The following is a 21,775-nucleotide window of genomic DNA, read 5'->3' as shown; positions in this document are numbered from 1 at the left end:
TAAACTGCAAGTATAAATGCTCTAGTCTAAAAATTAAAAGGCTAAAAGGGGCTGAAGATGCAATTTCTGAAGTCATTAACCATTTTGATAGGCAATCGTGATCTTCTTCATTTAAATATGGGGTTCTAGAAGATGGTGTCACGTTGAATTGTGGGAGAAGTAAATTTAGTCAAATAAATTTAAGTGAAGAGATATTTGGCCACGAGTAACAGAGAACTGAAGATAACAGTGGATTAAACAAGACAAGAGTTTACTTCTCTCTCAAGAGACCAGAGATAGCTCAAGGCTAGTATGGTGGTTCCACAGTCATCAGGGCCCCAGGCTCTTTCTTGCTTGCAGTTCTTTCATTCTTAGTGTGGCACCTTATGGACCAAGATAGCTTCTCAAGCTCCAGCCATCACCTCTGCCTAACAGTCAGCAGGAAGGAGGAAGTGGGACAAGGATACTTCCTGGAAGTGATACATGACACTTTTACCTAAATGTTATTGGTCAAAACTTAGTCATATAAAATGAGTACAGAGCTTCAATTTGGGATGATTAAAAAGTTCTGGAGATGGATGCTAGTAATAGTTGCACAACAAGGTGAATGTACTTAGTGCCACTGAATTGTACACTTAAAAATGGTTAAAGTGGTAAATTTTATGTTATGCATATTTTAAAACAAACAAACAAACAAACAAACTTCACTGTAAGGAAGGGAGGGTGGGAAATGTGGTCTTTATTCTGGATAGCCATTGTCCTCCTAAAACTCTGAGGTTCCATTACTAACGAAGAAAAGGGGAGTAAATATTGGAGAGTAACTAGCAGTCTTGGAAAGATTTGTGATAGCTGAAAATATAAAGATCAACAAACAAGCAAACAAAAAAGAAATAGAGCAAGTCATGTGTGACCTATGGAGTGAATTGATAAGGGAAATTATGAATTAATCATAATTTTACCTTTGCCAGGAGCAAAAGAAAAAAGTCAGACCAACCTGTGGTCTGACTTATGTTCTTATGTTTGTTCAGCGGCATTGCCAAAGCATGGAATCAGGCATATTTTGGGGAAGGATCTGGCCCAGTAATGTTGGATGAAGTACGCTGCACTGGGAATGAGCTTTCTATTGAGCAGTGTCCAAAGAGTTCCTGGGGAGAGCATAATTGTGGCCATAAAGAAGATGCTGGAGTGTCCTGTACCCCTCTAACAGGTAAGAGCTTCACCCCATTAATCTTAACCAACTCTTGCCCCCAGCACCATTTGGGCTTACCTTCCCTTCTCCTCAATTTAGCTGATATTACTAAATGAGCTTACAAATAAAGCCCCCAAATAAAACTTAAAAAAAAAAAAGTAATACAAATGATATATTAAAATGCTATCTCCTTATTCATAGATATTTCTGAATTTTTCAGTTGCAAGCTATACAGTCCTATAAAGCTAGGTCAGAAAATATGATCTTGTTGCAATGTATAGTACCCAATAGTCAAAATCAGTGTGCAATGATAAATTTCGTGTGTTAGGTATTAGAATTCTATATTTAGTCCATTCATATATTAACCTATCTTGATTCTAGGAATGTGTTTGTAGCTGGTAAAACCATATTGATGGGATTGTTGATTAAATCACACTATTAAAGAACCAAGTTACCTTTGCTGTGCTCAATATTCAGACTATTCCAAATCACAGCATGCTTGTCAAGATATATCTTGTGTTGCAAGAAGGATATTTCTGAGTGCAAATGAGTGTATGTATATGTACTTATATGTTTGCAGGGAAGAAGAGGGAAATGGAGAGGCAAGAGAAGTTGGGTCATCACAAATCTGTTGTTTCTATAGTAAAAAGAGCTTGAAGAAAAAAATTGGGGGCTTTAATCTTTCTTTAAAAAAATCAAGTGAAACACTTCTGAGGGACTGTGAAATGCTGAAGTTCTACTTTTTTATTTACAGAGTTCTATACACACTGTTGTTTTTATTAGAATAACACATTTATACACAATAGAAATATAAAATTTATACCAGATTGTAAGCCAGAGCACTTCATTCTCTTGATCCTCCATTTTTTCCTCTTTCAAATGAGGATAGTCTTGTAATGTTGCTGAGATGGTCAAATGAGATACTAGGTGTAACAGTGCTTTGCAGACAGTGAAGTTTTACATTTGTAAGTGATTCTGTTGCTAGGAGACCTTCATTTGCTTTAAAAGATCCCAGAAAGTCATGAGAAGTATGACTTTTACCCACGATTATTTATGTTTCATTTGGTCGGGGGGGGGGTGTTTGGATTATTTTGGACGGAAATAGCTTTTTAATATACTTTTTTGGGAATAAATTTATTGTATTGTGTATCTGCTTAGAAGCTTTTTATGGAATTCTCTGGGAATTAATTATTCATTGAATTCACGAGATTCAAATTCAGATTTGTATTATTGATAAAAGAACAAAGGGAAAACATGAACCCCAGTTTTGTAACCTATGAATGCCCAAGGAATAATAAATACCTTGACATGATAGATCACTCTTTAACCAGAATAGCTTTTTCTGTCTCCATATTGCAATATTTTTCATTCACAGTTAAATTTTTGAACTATTTCCGAGTTACTATTTTTTTTAACTTTTTAAATTTAAATGACTAATACTGCTCATACTTAAGGAGATTGAAGCCGTAGGAAATTTCCCAAATATTATTTAATCTGGAAAAATCTAAATAACTACTTTGGAGTTATATCAGAATATGTTTTTCTACTTAGAAATAGGAGTACAAATAAAACGGAAAGACTATTTTGTTAGGACAGATATGTGTTATGACTTTTATGACTTTTATGACTCCAGAAACAATCCAGTGACCTCAGGTCATTGAGCACAGTTCTAATGGAAGTTTAACAAAAGGCCTAGAGAGAGATCTGAGTAGGGTGATATTTCTCGTGCAATTAAAATGTTGTTCTACCTTTTTTGATAATTATTTGCTTAGTCTCTATGTCTCCTTCTTGTCACAGATGGGGTCATCAGACTTGCAGGTGGTAAAGGCAACCATGAGGGTCGCCTGGAGGTGTATTACAGGGGACAGTGGGGCACTGTCTGTGACGACGGCTGGACTGAGCTGAATACATATGTGGTTTGCCGACAGCTGGGATTTAAGTAAGATCCATTGACAGGAGGCAGCTAAATGCCAAGTGATATTTTTAAGAGTCTCATTTTGTAATCCTTACTTGTAATTTCTATAATACTAAAAATACATGTTCACAATCATTATCTACCTATCTATTCTACCTACCTTCCTACCTACCTTATCTACCTTCTCTATATGGAAATTGAACAACAAAAAAACCAATAACATTTTCTTTGATGATGAATAACCATATCTTGCTGTTTATCTCATTTGCCTTTCCTGCCACCACCCCTCTTCTTTTTTTTATAAATTTATTTATTTATTTGGCTGCATTGGGTCTTCGTTGCTGAGCATGGGCTTTTCTCTAGTTGCAGCGAGCGGGGGCTACTCTTTGTTGTGGGGCGCGGGCTTCTTATTGCTGTGGCTTCTCTTGTTGCAGAGCACAGGCTCTAGGCGCGCGGACTTCCATAGTTGTGGCACGTGGGCTCAGCAGTTGTGGCTCGCGGGCTTAGTTGCTCCGCGGCATGTGGGATCTTCCCGGTCCAGGACTCAAACCTGTGCCCCCTGCACTGGCAGGTGGATTCTTAACCACTGCGCCACCAGGGAAGTCCCACCCCTCTTCTTGAATAATGGAGCCATGGATGACTTTTAGGTCTCATTGTGTCTGTTCAAGTAAGACTGTATGCTTTGAATGCTCAGTTTTATTCTGATGCTTCACTACTATTGGATGTTGTTAGTACTGACGTCACTGTATCTAAAATTGCAGAGAAGTCCAGTGTCAAATGCTTTGGTATTACATTATTTCCTTTCTCAGAATGTGATGATAATTATCACTTTTATTTGAGAAAAACAGCTTTCTTGTCATGAGATGACCTTTAGAACTCACTCTTGACCTCACTCTCTTAAAAACTGAGTATCACGCTTTGGGCGATATATTTCATGTCACACACATAATGCATTCCAGAGTAAGGACTTAAGTTGGTTGAAATAACTGCAAATGATGCCTTTGAGCTAATATCTGAATGAAACCCATGAATGCCCATTCTTTCTTGTTTTCCATACTTCTATGTCATGCTTGAAGTAATTGTCTCATGCTTGAAAAAACGAGCAAAATTATTTCATTTCAGCTTGAGATAGAGCTAATTGCAAATATTTATTAAACCTTAAAAATATGCTTTCATTCAAGCTAGGTATGACCATGTTTAAGCATATATTTTTAAGTTTGTAAAAGTAATATAAAATTTTAGATAAAGTTTGGAAAATAAAGAAAATAAAAAACTACCCCTAATTTTTCCATTCTTACACCATCATTATTATAACTTGTGTGTAAACTTTATAACAGCTCTAGTAGTAGATATGTAATTTTTCTATTCATGTTTTTTACTTTTATATTATTACACAGTCACAATTTTTAATAACATAATAACTATTGAATGTTCATACTATAATTTACTTAATATTTAGATTAGTTTAGTTTTTCCTGTTATAAATAATGATATCATAAAGATATAGATGCATGTTATTGACTAATATTTTGAATTTTCATGGGCAGTGCAGTCATTATTATATAATCGTCAGGTCAAGGGGTATGATATGCCAGCCAAATAAATATTGTTGTTTAATTAATAAGAATTACTTAAAAATATCATTTCATCTGAGTAAATCTCTGTTAGTCTGAGAACTGTATCCTGTTTTCACAAACTTAGAAAGATTCAAAAATACTATTATTTACTATTTTCGTATTTTTCCTTATTAATTAAAACAATTGAGTGACTGATTTTTTTTCCATATTTTATTTATTTTGTTTCACAAATACATTCAGTTTTTCTTGCATATACAGAGTATCAGAACTTAATGGTTTTAAAAGTGTTCTCAATATTTGTTAAAAGTTCTAAATGACTATGTTAGAAGGTAGAATAGGCATGTGCTACATTTACATTTTAGTTTATGGAGGAGTTTCTGAAAGAGAATACTCTTTTGGAATGAGAAAGGGTGAACTCTGGGTTTCCTCATACAAATGATATCCTAAAGTAAAATGATCTGCTGTCTGTTATATAGTTGATATGGACAGATGATAATCAGATTGATGCATTTTGTGGAAACATGGTATAAGTTGAAAGTGATAGCAATATGGGATTCGGGATAATTACTTTTCTATCTAAGATTTGATTAGTCAGCACAATAGAAGTCTTAGAATGACTCATTCAAAGTTGCATTGTTTTAATTTATTGAAATGTTTATCTTGTTAAATAAATTTAATAAATAAGTGCATGGTAAAACAATTAGGAAAATTCATGGGGAAACAATTAGGAAAATTCATCTTCCAAACAGAAAGATCTCTTCATATTCTTAGTACAGAAATAATAAAAACATTCAGTGATGGAAGTGACTGACATAAAATTTATGAGTAAGAGTTTAATTATATAGACCGAGAACTGAAAGACACTTCAAATATCTTTTAGCCCAGGAATTTCTGGAGGTTTGTTTGTATTCTACAGAACAAAAGAAAACAAAATTGAGGGGAGGATGAATGAAGGTAGAGACTGACTTGGTTACCAATTTTAAATTTTGCAGATCTTTCCTATTTCTATTAATACATTTAGGATTTTTTGTAGTGCAGTGTTACAAATGAAGTTAATTAAAACACAAATATAATTTATAAAAATCTTAAAAATCAGATTTATGTAACGTTATGAAAAGCTAAGAACATTGTCATTAATCTGATTTTGATGGACTGAAATCCAAGTTTCATCATGGTTTGGAAATGGTCCTTGAGAAATCACTGAACTAATACACACTTTTTATTTTGGAAGAGAGGATCCCAAAGAGGCCTAGAGAAGCTAATGAAATCAAATGGGCTTTGATGGCTCTTCAGAGGCTGATATAAGACACACGTTCTTACTTTCTGGTCCACTGTGTTATTTCCATGGTCAGGAATTTGAGGTTTATCTCTTTGTCTGCGTTCTCTCTGGTTGGTGGGTTAAATTGTAGACAAAACACAAGAATGGTTGGGAAAAAAGGATTAATTTTCCACTAGTTAACCAAACATTGTTGGTTAACTAGTGGATTAGTTAACCAACATTGTTAAGATGATCAAAATATGTGATGGAGCAGAACATTGGTCTGAGAACTGAGTTCTCAAGATAGGAGAAAGAACAAATACTTACCCTCTGAAGTCATGCCGCTTAATTAGGTGGTTTGTTTTATGTTTTGTGGTTCCTTGAAACAAGAGACAAAAGTTCTATGCACAGTGTTTATTTTATTGCCACAGATATGGCAAACAAGCCTCTGCAAACCACTTTGAAGAAAGCACAGGGCCCATATGGTTGGATGATGTCAACTGCTCAGGAAAGGAAACCAGTTTCCTTCAGTGTTCTCGGAGACCCTGGGGAAGGCATGACTGCAGCCATTGGGAAGATGTTGCTATCTCCTGCTACCCTGGCAGGGATGGACACAGACTGTCTCTGGGTGAGGTCCTGCCACAGCTCTTGAGTATCCGTATTTCAGTAGCCACTGCACCTCTATCCACTGGTCTGGAATGTGAAGCATTTCTCATCTTTGGCTTTTTTTTTTTGTCTGTTTCCCCAAATGCTCTAATTTTTAATAATTTGCATTCAGAGAAAAATAGTCTTTTGAGTCTTTCTGCCAATGTTATAAATTTCTACTCCTAATTTTTCTTTACCTGTAAGCCTAAATTTCTCATGTATCTGAAAGATGGATTAAAGAAGCCACAATATCCATTCCCCAACTGATTAGTCACCTATTCTGCTTCTCATTTACCTTGAATTCTAATGAACTACTTGAGAAAGGATTAAAAATAAATCAGAACAAAACAATAGCTCTCTTTCCCACCTTCCATGATTTATTTCTTCTTTAGTCCTGAGGCCTTGTCAATCATTGGTTACCAACCAGCCTTTGCTCTGTTCTAACCTAGATCTTTCAAGTTTCTCACTGGGCTCCTAGGTGGATTCATTGGAGTAAATAGCCCACCTATCTTTCTAAGATACCCTGTTACTAAAAATCCATTAGTGTCCTTTATTACTCCCTAGTTCCAAATTTCTTCAGCCTTACGGTCGGATAAAAGGTACCTAGCTCATCTAACAGTCTTAAATATTTGTAGATGAAGGTCCTTTTGTGAGCAGAGAGCAAATAACTATATATCCTTGACAGACTTAACATCCAACAAGGAGGGCAGAATAAATATGAATGAAAAATATAGAGGGACATATTCAAAAGACATGCCAGGACTCTACCATAGCTCTATTTGTATCTATACATGTATTTTTTGGTGCATAGATGTTAAAATAACCACAGGTGGTTCTTAAGTTTCACCTCAGGCTTGAATCAGCCCTTTTTGTATCCTCCTGTTTTGAGACCGTGAAGCTGGAATCTTCACATTATAAAATAATGGAACGTGTTTAATCCCACAGTATTAACTGTTTTGTATACTTAAGTTTGTCAAAGTACGTGGTTGATTCCTCATTGTACTCTATCCTGTGAGATCATAGTGACTCACTGCACTAATCTAGCATTATACCAGGTAGAAATACAGCCTTTTACCCCATCCCTTATGGGTCATATTTTCAATTTTGTTTCTTTTTGTTTATTCTTTTCCCTTGCTCCTTTCTTCTTATAAAGGATTTATGATTCTCCCAGGATTATGTGATGAATGATTGCATGTGGTTGGGGGAGATAGAGCCTATTTGCTAGAACTGGATCCTCTTAGCCCCAGATAGTGGGTATTTGGATCATGGAGTGATATGTTCAGGCACATTCCATCAGTGTTCCAGGTGATGAAATATTATAAATACAAAATACTATAATCTGAGTTATCTGAAGACCTGTGTGGTTAAATATACACGTACAGTTAGGACATCTAATCCTTTCAGTTCCCCTAAAAATCTTTAATTTTCTAGGATTATAGATATATTTTTTAAAAATTTAAAAAGCTGAGGGTGATAATTATTAATAAAATATGGGATCATTATTATGAATTCTTTGGTCCTAATTTTGGTAATATGTCTATTAACCATTCATTTGTCCAAAGGACATTATATCTGAGCCAAATTATCCTTTTGGAATAGAATCAGATTACCATTTATTCATCCAAAGAGATCATTACTTTCCCACTTAACAAAAAGGACTGCATAATGAAAAAAGAAGGAGATCATGGAATAGTGGTATAAACAACATCATTTTAAAAGCAACTGAGATTTTTTACTTCCTTGGCACTGTGATAAGAGCTGTTAGACTATTACAGTTTTCAACTATTTGAAGGGTAACTTGTGGACCTTAACTTTAAATGTGAATGAAACTTTTCTCAAAATTAGTAGTAGTTCAATAGACACTTTCTAATTTTGGGTGTGTGGTAGATGGAATGCTCAAAAGCAATATTCTAGGTCAGTAAAAGTAATTTTAGTAAGAATGCAGTTAATGCCTATGTGAATTGGGGGAAATTTGTGGGATGGTCAATATGTAGATTTCTCATTTTAATACTGCTTTAATTCTAAAGTTTAGAGTATTAAATCTTAGCAGAGATTTCTTTCACAGTGAGAGTGTCTCTTACTCAAAGTTTGATTTTTAATTTACATTTATGCTAGATTTTATCTTTTTTTCTAGGAAAAATATTATTTTCTTAAGATAATGTATTAAATCAGTGTTACAGGAAAATTGAAATAAAGAAAACTCTACTGTAATCAGAGTTTGAGGTATATAATTAAAGATGCTGTATACCCACAGGACTGTTTAGTTTTCCCAAGCATTTTATATTTATTTAAGATTTTAGAAATAAAACATGTATATTATTATTGCCATAACAGATAGAACTTAAGCGGTGGGGTGGTATTGATAGAATGGCTTATGTCATTCAGTTTCCCTTCAGGCATTGAAAATCCAGTGATTTTATAAAATGGATGGCTAAAATTAGGTTCAGAATATTGCATTATTATTTTTATAAAGTATGCAACTTAGGCTTTAAAAACACTTTATCATTTTTATTTTTATGGTATGTGAAAAGCTACCCATAAAACAACTAGGGTGGAATATGGAGGTCTAATTCCATGTACATATGATTTCTTAATTTTGCACCAAAGATCTAAAAAATGTAAAAATTGAAAATTTTAAGAATTTCATCTGTTTAAATTTTTTCGTTGAGGATCACTTTTTTGCCTTGCTCCTCTTGCAAAGAATCCCCAAATTTCAGATACAATAATAAGAAATGTTAAGTTTCAAATACACTGTGTTTTGTGACACACCTAAAACGCCAAGATTTTCAGCTAATGTAAGCAGTGCATAGAGTAGGCACTCCACAAACATTTGTTGATTTTGACTTTGCTGTGTTGATTCTACTGTGATGCCTGTTCCATGAAGTATGATCAGGGACAGAAATTAGGGAGCCAGCAACTCTGGGGGCAACAAAGAAGAATCAGAGGAATCAAAGTAGGATGTGTCCATCTTGCCATCAGTATTTTCCTTCAGTTAACAAATGTCTAGTGATTACATATGTTGGTTTAAACACATATAGAATGATACTCTGTTCATTAGCTGCTTACTTCACCTCCTTGGTTCTGCTAATTTCACTATGTTTGATGGTATTCCCTAATCCTTATCAGTCAATCTTAGGGGCCCCGAAGCTGGAGACCCTTCTAGTAACTAGGTAATCTAAAGTATGTATATTACTGTAATCAAGTATCACATACTGGGTGGCTTAAACAACAGATATTTTATTGTCTCACACTTCTGGAATCTAGAAGTCCAAAACTGAGGTTGTCCACAGAGGTTGGGTCCTTCTGAGGGCTGGGAGGGAAAGTTCTGTTCGAGACCTCTCTCCTTGGCTTACAGGTGGCCATTTTCTCCTATGTCTCTTCACTCTGTCTTCCTTCTGTATATCTCTGTGCACACATTGGATTAGAACCCCCTCTAATGACTTCACAATTCAACCCCTGGCAGTATGCAAGCCATAGTGAGGGCTTTTGATTAAACAAAACCATATTTATTGGTGTTGATAGAGATGTGTGAAAGACTCTATAAACCACTTTATTTGCATAATTTAGATAAATCCCAATTTGCTAGAGGTCAGTTTCTCAACTTTTACATCTTAATTTTTATGATTTAAGCCCTTCCTTTGGAATCCATAGTAAATAGGAGGGCTGAGATAGAAATTGTCCTTGTGCTTGCCTTTTTTTTTTTTTTTCCTCTTCCATCATTCAAGTTACTCATGCATGCAAGGGTATATCTAAAAATCCTAGCTTTGGAATATAAATTTCTAGGTGTGTTCATGGATAAGTGAGTAGATGTAGAACAAAAACAACTCCAAGTTAATGTCTTTTACTAAGTAAGAGTTAGTGGTAATAAAATAATCCACGATTTTACAGTGATATATATTCATTTATTCAAGAAACAGCTATTACGTGTACTCTCTAGACTATAATGCCAGGCACCGCTCCAAGGGCTGGGAATACAAAGTTGAGCAAGATCAGCATTCTGACTTCAAGGCTACAGAAGATATTGCAGAAGTAGATACAGTTTTTTAAAAAATTGGTATCTCTCCTCTCTTCTCTCTCTCTCTCTCATTGCCCAGCTGATTTTTAGCTCCTTTTACAAACAGATAGTACTTTATAAAGTCTCTCATGCTTTAGTATCAGTTTGCTTGTTTTGGCTTTTCTAATACTTTTGAATCATGACTTAGGTTTTCCAATCAGACTGATGGATGGAGAAAATAAGAAAGAAGGACGAGTGGAGGTTTTTATCCATGGCCAGTGGGGAACAATTTGTGATGATGGGTGGACTGATAAGGACGCAACTGTGATCTGTCGACAGCTTGGCTACAAGTAAGGAAAACCTAACTATTTGGGATGTTCATCTGATGAAAATTTCTGATTTTTTATCCTTGTTCTTGCCTAAGATTAACTTCTATGATTCAATTGAAAATACTGGCAGCATGCTTATTTGATTCAGAATTATAAAGAAATACGAAGTAGAGTCTCTTTAAAATTTTCTATTTTCTCACAAGAAATATACATTATGTTACTTAAGAAATGTAGCTTTTATCTAGTAACAAATAGTCTAATAACTCTTGACTATTCATACTACTGCTTCTGTCAGCCAAAGATGTTAACCTTTTCTCTGTGATTTATGTCGTAAGACAGTAGCCTTATAAGGGATTCTACTGTTACTGAAATTACAGTTGGTTCTTGTTATTTGCAGTAGTTACATTCTGTAAAGTCACTGTGAACATCGAGTTAGAAAATACTGAGCCATTACTTCTAGAGCTGAGGTTGAACCAAGCCATGTTCTGCCTTCTTGTTTTAGCTCTTGTGCTTGCAAACGACTGCCCTTTTTGCAGTCTCCTAGTGCTTTTTTTTTCCTTCCATTTCTGTACCTTTTTGTTGATGATTTCCCTGTTTAAAATGGTCCCCAAGAATTTTGCTGAAGTGCTGTCTAACATTCTTGAATGAAGGAATGCTGTGATACTCCTTACAGAGAAAATAAGTGTGTTAAATGGGCTTCATTAAGGCATGAGTTATAGCATGAAAAATGTGGCACTAAATGAGGTGAGAAAGGACACTTATTTCCAGTTTGAGAGCTGAACTAGAAAGGCAGTTTATCTCCTTGTGAGACCTCAGCGGGGCAACTCAAATTTTTTGAGACTTTACGCATGTCTGCAAATGACTGTGAAAGGGCTGATTGATTTTGGAGTTGCAAATATATGGAACATGTTACAGTTTAGAGGGTCATGAAATTTAAGCTAATATACATAATTTGCCTAGCTTATATTGGATTACTAATAGTGGTTTGGATTTTAAAATATATCCTTAATTACACATCTATGTGTATCTTAAATATTGATCAATTTAACTGGTTATCCCTATGCAGAATACATTTTTATTTTTAAAATTATTTCTATTTTGATAAAATTTCAAAAATTTTTTTTTTTTTTTTTTCCCTAAAGTTTTAAGTCAGAGTTTGTTTTTGGTTACTCAGATACTACTTCAATTTACGGTTCAGTTTTGGACCTAGTTGCAATTCCAATTGTCCTATGGTCAGTGGGTCCATTATTTGTAATATAGATTTTCAGTATTCAAAATTGGTGGTGTGTGACATATTTTCAGCTTTCAAAATATGGGGTAGTAGAGGAAGGGAGGAAGCATCTACATTAGATGCCTAGATGAATTCAGTCAACTATTTAAGTTTCCTTTGCTCACTACATTTCTAACATTTCGTTCTCCATATATACATTATTGTTCTTACATTACATGCCCAGTGAATTTCCTTACCTAAAATCAGCCATTAAAGTATATACTGCTTGAGACTGGTTTTTTGGCTTACTTTTATTTTTTTGGTAGAGGTGATCCAAGAAACCTAGTGTTACCTTTGGAAATATGAAAGAAAATATGAAAGAAAAAGTCAAATTTGATCCTTGAATTGTGTGTCTAAGTCATGTTTAAGGAGAAAAAAATTTGTAAGAATATTCATCAATGCATTTTCACTTTGATTTCTTTCTAAATTTTTCATTGCTTTTTACTTATCATTTAGTCCATTTTGCATTCAACTCAAATGGTGAATTTAGGTAAGAGCAATCTAGATTAAGTGAACAAAGTTTGTAGCAATTTTCAATACTATTTCTGTAACAATTATCAAGAAAAGCATTGAAGGAAGATCATACTTCATAATTATTTTTAAAATAAAGCCTCTTAACATATAATTCAGTAATTTAATGTAACTATGACAAATTGGATAGACATCTTCTAGTGCACAAGCTACAATTTGCCATCAAATAGTATTTAAAAGAAAATCATTTCGATATTTGATCAATCTAAATATACTTGAACGTTTTTATAATTTTTCACCAAGGGGAGATGGAATTTCATATAAAACATATATATAATTGTAAATAGGTATGTGATTAGAACAGAATGTTACTTCGAATTAATAAAAGTCTTTAATAAAGCAATTTATTTGTAGAAGTCAATCCAGAAAACTTTGAAACTGTCAAAAGGCTTGAGTTTTATTAATAAGAATTCCAGAGACCTGTCCCCCAGCCAGCTATATCACACTTGAGGATTAGTCCTTGGAAACACTGAGAATCAAAATAACATTAGAAAGCTTTTTCATAATGGGAGAAACAGAAATGAAGTAACAAAAACCAGGAACGTGAATGGTAACTAATATAGATATGCTTAGAGTGAACAGAAAGTAAAAGGCACTCTTTAATGATGTATTACGTAATGTCTGACAAAGTCTAGCATATGAGCACATTGTTTTTAGAGGGTTGAATGTGAAATGTGTTGCTATCAGTTAGCCTCGTTAAGAAAGACTAAATAGCCATGATGGAAATTCCATTCTATTTGAACTTTGTGTGAATCCATTAACATATATTTCAATATGACATTGTTTTTGAACTGTGTATTTATTAGAGTAGTATCCCTTAAAAGAATTTAAAAAATGATGTACCCCTATTGTCTTAGTAGAGACCTAAAGTTAAGTATATCTAATTTTTATCTTACATTTAAATAGCTGCAAAGGATTTAATTTCTGGCATATTTGTATATGACATTTAAAAATAGAACAGTTACTTTACTCTTAATTATATCCAATAAAATATAAATATAGTGCTTTGATACTCTGTCATTCATTTAAAAAACACATGAGCAAGCTCTTTTTTGACCTTCACAAATTTTACATAGTTTCTTTTTCTCCTTGAAATTGTAGTTTAAATTTTCTTTCCCCACAGAATCCTAATGTCCTGTGTTTTTAAAAATGTGTGTGTTTGTACACACATGGAGAGAGCGAGAAAGAGAGAAATTAAATTCTTCTAACAAGTTCCTCTCAGGATTTTATGATTTCTAGTACACAACTAATTAAAAACAACAACAACAAAAAATAAATTTTGATAAATAAGTATTAAACATAGGAAAGAAAAGTTGACCAAAGCTTCCATTTCCTAGACTGATGGGTTGGGTTTTTGGTCCTTGGATAAAATTTATTTTGAATTGTTCTTTTGGCCACTTTAGAGTCTTTTAAATCTTGGAGCAATGCACTGTGATTGGATTTGGAATGAGTGAAAGACATGCCTTTGTTTTGCTCAGTGGGAAAAGGGAAATTTTGAAAGAGAAGTTGACCTTGACTTTAGCAAGACCAGTTTTAGGAGAGAATACACGTGGATTTTGATGATCTGCATATCAGTTCCCATAAAGTCCTTATATCCCTTGGAAAGTCATCACCTACTCCCAGGAGCACTTGATACTCAGTTTAAAGACTAATGTATTAGAGCCTATTGTCTCATCGGAATTCTTAGCTATGAATTACTGCATGCTTGTAGTCCAGTGAGAAGTCTCTGTAGGTGACACAGTCCTTAATTATTTTTTAAAAAGTCAAAGAAAAATTTATTAGATTTCACTATATCATTGAAAATGTCTTTAATTATGTACTTTCATTAGTTAAAATGTTCTCTAATTCTACTTGTTGATATATCTAAAATGGTGCATTCTCTTTAGTTTGTGCATTGATTGGTAAATTGCTAAGGAGTCATCCTTTTGTTTTATTTAATGAGTCTAATTTTATTTTCTACATGTTTACTTCCACCTGTCATCTACTTTTATGCTATTTATCATGCTTTATTGTCTGTTCTTTGTGTAATCTTCGGTTTTTTGATTTGCAGGCAATCCAGTTTTCTTTCTTTCCTTTCTCTAGTTGTCTGGAATTTCAACATTCTTGTTGTTTTACTAGAAATTTGAAAAAATTTTTAGCAAACATACTGGCATATTTTCTTACCAATTTCAAAAATTATTTGTAACTTCCCCTTCCTGAAAAACATCAAGAGATTTAGCATACTGTTATTTACCTTCTACCTCTACTCATCCTCACACCCAAAACTGATGGGAATCATCTGGGATATTAGTTTCAGGATGCTATTAGTTTTTAAGTTTCTTCAAAGTATTCCTATTTGAATTTTAAGTTGCTCTACATGACACATGTACATATCAGCAATTATTTCCATTTTTTAAAAAGATTAATAAAATAATTCCTGACAATTCTGATTAAGAAAAAGGAGAGAATACAAGTAAACATTAGAGAAAAGGAATATAAGCACAGATACACAGAGGGTTAAAAATTGTAGAATACTATGAACTACTTTTAGCTAATGAATTTGGAAATCTAGATGAAATGAACAATTATCTAGGCAACTGTACATTTTCAACAAAAATATAATTATCAAAATTGATACAAAAGATAGAAAGCCCAATTTTTTTTTTTAAATTGAAGTGTAGTTGATTTACAATGTTGTGTAAATCTCTGCTGTGCAGCACAGTGACTCAGTGATACACATAGAGATATTCTTTTCTTTTATATTCTTTTCCATTATGGTTTTTCCCAGGAGATTGTATATAGTTCCCTGTGCTATACAGTAGGACCTTGTTGTTTATCCATCATATATATAATAGCTTACATATGCTAATCCTAAACTCCCAGTCCCTCCCTCCCTCCCCGCCCTCCCCCTTGGGAACCACAAGTCTGTTCTCTTTGCCTGTGAGTCTGTTTCTGTTTTGTAGATAGGTTCATTTGTGCCATATTTTAGATTCCACATATAAGTGATATCATATGATATTTGTCTTTCTCTTTCTGACTTACTTCACTTAGTATGATAACCTCTAGTTGCATCCATGTTGCTGCAAATGGCATTATTTCATTCTTTTTATGGCTGAGTAGTATTCCATTGTATATATGTACCACATCTTCCTTATCCATTCATCTGTTGATGGACATTTAGGTTGTTTCCATGTTTTGGCTATTGTATTCCATTGTATATATGTACCACATCTTCCTTATCCATTCATCTGTTGATGGACATTTAGGTTGTTTCCATGTTTTGGCTATTGCAAACAGTGCTGCTATGAACATAGGGGTGCATGTATCTCTTTGAATTATAATTTTGTCCGGGTATATGCCCAGGAGTGGGATTGCTGGATCATATGGTAATTCTATTTTTAGTTTTCTGAGGAACCTCCATACTGTTTTCCATAGCGGCTGTACCAACTTACATTCCCACCAACAGTGTAGGAGGGTTCCCTTTTCTCCACACCCTCTCCAGCATTTGTTATTTGTAGACTTTTTAATGATGGCCATTCTGACTGGTGTGAGGTGGTACCTCATTGTAGTTTTGATTTGCATTTCTCTAATAATTAGTGATGCTGAGCATCTAGAAAAGCCAAATAAATTAACGATGACAGAAGAAGTGACTCTGACTTTTTGACCAAGAGTTTTGACCAATCTTTAAGACACAGATGACTCCTGAGTTATGTAAATTATTGTAGAGCAAAAAAAAAAAAAAATGATGAAAATCTTTCCATTCATTTTATGAGGCTAATATAACTTGATTTCAAGACTAGACAAGATAAGTACACATACACAAAAGAAAACTCATGAATCTACATTAAATATTCTAAACAAAATATTAGCAAATTTAATTCGGCAGTGTATTAAAAGAATAATATCCCACAAAGAGAGTCTATTGTAAGACTATGAGAGTGGTTCAACTGAGGCATTCAATCAGTGTATTTTAGTTTGTTGTCTATAAGTGAAAACAAATATGATCATCTTAATAATGTTGAGAAGTTACATGATAAAAATCAACACTCCTTCCTCATATCTCTTAGGAAGCTGAGGATAAAATAAAACTACCTTAACTTTATATCACAAACAAGCATGAAATAGGAACAAATAAGGGTGCCTGCTATTTCTGCAATGACTCAATATTGTCTGGAGTTTCCACTAATCATTAAGAATTGAGGTATTGGTATTGAAAAAAAAGTCAGAATTGTTATATGAATAATATGATGTCTACCTATAAAACCCAAGAGAATCAACTGGAAAGACACTAGAACTAGTGTTTATTAATGTAACAGTATGAAGTATAAATATTTTTTAAAAAGCAATAGTGGGCTTCCCTGGTGGCACAGTGGTTGAGACTCCGCCTGCCAATGCAGGGGACACGGGTTCGAGCCCTGGGCTGGGAAGATCCCACGTGCCGCGGAGCAACTAGGCCCGTGAGCCACAATTACTGAGCCTGTGAGTCTGGAGCCTGTGCTCCGCAACAAGAGAGGCCGCGATAATGAGAGGCCTGCACACCGCGATGAAGAGTGGCCCCCACTTGCCGCAACTAGAGAAAGCCCTCGCACAGAAACAAAGACCCAACACAGCCATAAATAAATAAATAAAATAAATTAAAAAAAAAAAAGCAATAGTGTTCCTATATGCTAGATTGAAAATTTTTAAAAATCTCATTTATAGAAAGTACAAAACTGAAAAAAAAAATCAAGGAATAAACTTCACAAGAATTGAGGTCTTTGTGAAGAAAACTAAACCTTTACAAAAGCTAGAAGACTTCATAAGTGATACTCTACAACCCTGAATGGGAAGACAAAATAGAAATTAATCTATACATTAAATGCTATCCTCATAAAAATATTTTGTTTTTCTTGGTGTGTGCGTTGGTTGAGGAGGGGGACTTCCAAATTTATCTGAAATCAAGTCCATGGGATATTGGCACAGGAATAGGCAAAGAGGTCAGTGATACCAACTACCGCAGTGGTTAACAGCCTTGGCTGTGCATTGAAATCACTTTGGGACTTAAAAAGTATTACCCCTGCCTCTCCCCACTCCCATTTTACTTGATGTCTTAATTCTACTTTAATTGACATCAGGTGGGGTTCAGGTGGTGCTATACTTTAAAAGCACCCAAAGGTAATTCTAATGTGTAGCCAATTATTGAACTATAAAGACCAAGAAATGGCTTGTGTACTTATAAGCATGATAAGTAAATTAAAAAGCCCTTTAAATCAGCAGGAAGAGTTATTGGGACAGTTACTTTAGCGACAGAACTAAAACTAGATCCCTTACTAATACTAAACAGAAATAAATTCCAGACACATCAGAACTGTGATATGCAAAGTAAAACAGAAAAATACCTTTTCTTTAAATGGTTACATTTTAATTATACATATTTTAAATGCATAACTTGCTTTCCAAAGATTTGTTCTGTATTCAGCAACACATATCCAGAATCTTAAAAAATGTTTATACCTGTTGAATAAAAATTTCACTTCTGGGAAGAAATCTAAGCTGCCCACAAAGATTTACGTATAAGGATGTATATAATTATAAAAAAGTCTAAAATTCTTAAAATAAATGTGCAACAATAGGGAAATGAATTCTGTTTTTTTTCTACACTAACGTTTGATGCAGAACCACCTGCATAAGACTCACCCACTTAGTTTGAGATCCACTAATCTGTGCAATGAATATTTTTAACCATTAAAAATTGTAGTTAGTATGCAATATTTTCCCCATAAATGTGTACCAAATGCTAGCAGTGTGTTGTTGAGATTTTTTATACTTTTATTTTGCAAACTTGATACAATGAGCATTTATTACTTATACAACTATTAAAAGTTTTGTATGTTAAAAAAGAGTAACTTTATTTTTTTCACCAACACTTTTTTTTTTTTTAAATAAATTTATTTATTTATTTATTTATTATTTTTGGCTGTGTTGGGTCTTCGTTTCTGTGCGAGGGCTTTCTCTAGTTGTGGCAAGCGGGGGCCACTCTTCATCGCGGTGCGCGGGCCTCTCACTATCGCGGCCTCTCTTGTTGCGGAGCACAGGCTCCAGACGCGCAGGCTCAGTAGTTGTGGCTCACGGGCCTAGTTGCTCCGCGGCATGTGGGATCTTCCCAGCCCAGGGCTCGAACCCGTGTCCCCTTCATTGGCAAGCAGACTCTCAACCACTGCGCCACCAGGGAAGCCCTCACCAACACTCTTTATTGTCCATCTCTTTGACGATGGCCATCCTAGTAGGCGTGAGTGGTGTCTCACTGTGGTTTTGATTTGCATTTCCCTGATAATCAGTGATGCTGAGCATCTTTTCATGTGCTTGTTGGACATGAGTATATCTTCTTTGAAGAAATGTCGATTCAGATTCAAAAAAGAGTAACTTTAGAGTTACCTGTTTGAGCTTCCATGACTGTAAGCATTTCTAATGGGTTAAATCTTATTTTTATTTGCAATTTATGTCAGAGTAGCCATTATCAGTACAGAAGAAATGATGGGGTATATTTCTGAAATGAGTGTACTGCCAACCACAAGCATGTGAGGTCAGGTCTCATTGCTGAAAGAGGATTATTCAAGCAAATTCCTCAGATAATTCATATCAGTAAACTACTTTGCCTGAGTTCCTTGCATAACTATAAGGAAAGTATAATAACCTTATCTTAACTAAGTAGAATATTTTAATGTTAGAAATCTGGTCCAAATTGTCATTTTTAATAAGACAGTTTCTTTTGATTTAAAACCTGTCTTTTGCCTGTTTTTCTATTGGGTTGTTGGTTTTTTATTTTAAAATGAAATTTGAGAGTTATTTGTATAGTGTATGCTATGTCCCTCTATTAGAGAATGCATCCACCAACATAAATATATATATATATATATATATATATATATATATATATATATATATATATATATATATATATATATATATATATGTATTGCAAGTATATTCGTCAACTTTAAAACTTATCTTTTCACTTTCCTGTGGGTGGTTTTTAGTAAACTGGCATTCTTAATCTAATTTTTGTTGAATTTATCAATCTTTTAATTTAAGGTATACATCTGTGTCTTGTTTAATAAGTCTTTCCCTAACTTGAGGTTATAAGGATAATTTTCCTATAATTCAAACTTTAAAACTTTTCCGTTCTTATGTCACTAATTTAGCAGGAACTGAGTTTTGAATATGGTGTTAGTTTGAAATATTTCACTAAAAAGATTTTGTATTTGGATATTTAAAAAGAAGTAATATATTATTTAAAAAAACAGAAACCAAAGAAAAGTGATATACCAAAAGTAAGTCTGCCTTCTATTCATGATTCCTGGTGTTCTCTTTCTCAGTTAAAAATTGTGCTTTTGTACTTCTAAAGTAGACTTTAAAAATTCTTAGCTCCCTAGGTAATTATTTAATTCTCGTAATTTTCTTGGAAATACTATACCAATTTCTTTTTTTATTAATTTTTATTTATTTTTGGCTGCGTTGGGTCTTCATTGCTGCGTGCGGGCTTTCTCTAGTTGCGGTGAGCGGGGGCTACTCTTCGTTGTGGTGCGCGGGCTTCTCATTGAGGTGGCTTCTCTTGCTGTGGAGCACAGGCTCTAGGCGCGCAGTCTTCAGTAGTTGTGGCACGCAGGCTCAGGAGTTGTGGCTTGCAGGCTCTAGAGCACAGGCTCAGTAATTGTGGCGCACAGGCTTAGTTGCTCCGCGGCATGTGGGATCTTCCCAGACCAGGGCTCAAACCCGTGTCCCCTGCATTGGCAGGCAGATTCTTAAGCCCTGCACCACCAGTGAAGTCTTACTATACCAATTTTAAGAGAGTATTATGCTCTGGAAGGGAGTAGAAAATTTTGAGATGATTTTTTTTCCTGATTAAACTAGAGTTTAAGACTACCATAAATTTTTGACATGCCATTAAATGTCACTTTCTTAGTAGGAGCTAAGATGTAATCAAGAAGTTCTGAGATATGAAAACAAAGAATGTATAGTTATTACTTCTCAAGCTTTTTTGTTTTTTTGACAGAGTCATGAAATAAGTGTTTTAATGTATGAGTTAAGGAATATAATTGAATGAGGGTATATGTTGTGATTTATTCAACTGTATGTTTGACTGATTCTCCACATCCTCAAGAATGCTCTGTTTCCAGGGGTCCTGCCAGAGCAAGAACCATGGCTTATTTTGGGGAAGGAAAAGGACCCATCCACATGGATAATGTGAAGTGCACAGGAAATGAGAGGTCCCTGGCTGACTGTATCAAACAAGATATCGGAAGACACAACTGCCGCCATGGTGAAGATGCAGGAGTTATTTGTGATTATTTTGGCAAAAAGGCATCAGGTAACAGTAATAAAGGTAAGTCACCTTCTGGGCCCTATAGAAGTCAAAGAATACTAAGCCACACTTCATTATTCTAAGCAGTACTTTGATAATGAAACTCCCCTCCATAAGAATATACTCAATCCCTTCTTCTGCTAGTATTTAGAGGCAGTGGTTCTTGACAAACTTTACTGGATGGGACTCACAAGGGAGAGCAGGGTTCAGGGGCAGGAGTGGATTTACAGGATTTTGTAATCTCTGAGATTGTCCCCTTTTGACATTCTTAGCCATTTCTAACCGTTCCTTCTCTGGTTGTAATAAAACTATCAAACTTGCTGGTATTCTTGAAGATTCAGAATTTATATTTGCTTCATAAAAAGAAGAAATGAAAATTTAAAGATGAATCAGAGAAGGGCACTTCTTCCACTCTTATTAATATCTTAAACAGCAGGGATAATTTTTAAAATTAATTGCAAAAAGAAAATTATCTTTTGTAGATTCTACTCTCTGAAATTTAAAAATGTAAGGGGGGACTTCCCTGGTGGCGCAGTGGATGGAACTCCGCGCTCCCAATGTGGGGGGCCTGGGTTCGATCCCTGGTCAGTGAACTAGATCCCACATGCATGCTGCAAGTAAGAGTTCGCATGCCGTAACTAAGGAGTCTGCGAGCTGCAGCTGAGGAGCCCGTCTGCTGCAATTAGGGAGCCCGTGAGCTGCAACTAAGGAGACCGCCTGCTGCAGCTAAGACCTGGCACAACCAAATAAATAAAATTTAAATAAAAA

General features: G+C 34.6%; 1 protein-coding gene across 2 annotated transcripts in view; it reads left to right on the top strand.

The window, feature by feature from the left end:
- PRSS12 (serine protease 12) overlaps positions 1 to 21,775 on the top strand; it is a 72,929-nt gene that overhangs the window by 31,159 nt on the left and 19,995 nt on the right. For both annotated transcript variants that reach the window (XM_068543353.1, XM_068543354.1), the window contains exons 5-9: positions 1,008 to 1,186; positions 2,966 to 3,107; positions 6,350 to 6,546; positions 10,766 to 10,907; positions 20,823 to 21,028. In XM_068543353.1, coding sequence (XP_068399454.1) covers positions 1,008 to 1,186; positions 2,966 to 3,107; positions 6,350 to 6,546; positions 10,766 to 10,907; positions 20,823 to 21,028 — 866 coding nt within the window. The remainder of the gene's footprint in view (positions 1 to 1,007; positions 1,187 to 2,965; positions 3,108 to 6,349; positions 6,547 to 10,765; positions 10,908 to 20,822; positions 21,029 to 21,775) is intronic.

The sequence above is a fragment of the Eschrichtius robustus genome, chromosome 4 (assembly GCF_028021215.1).
Source record: "Eschrichtius robustus isolate mEscRob2 chromosome 4, mEscRob2.pri, whole genome shotgun sequence".
In the NCBI taxonomy this organism is placed as follows: domain Eukaryota; kingdom Metazoa; phylum Chordata; class Mammalia; order Artiodactyla; family Eschrichtiidae; genus Eschrichtius; species Eschrichtius robustus.
Note: the sequence above shows the minus strand (reverse complement) of the source record. Positions and strands in the feature narration are given on the sequence as shown.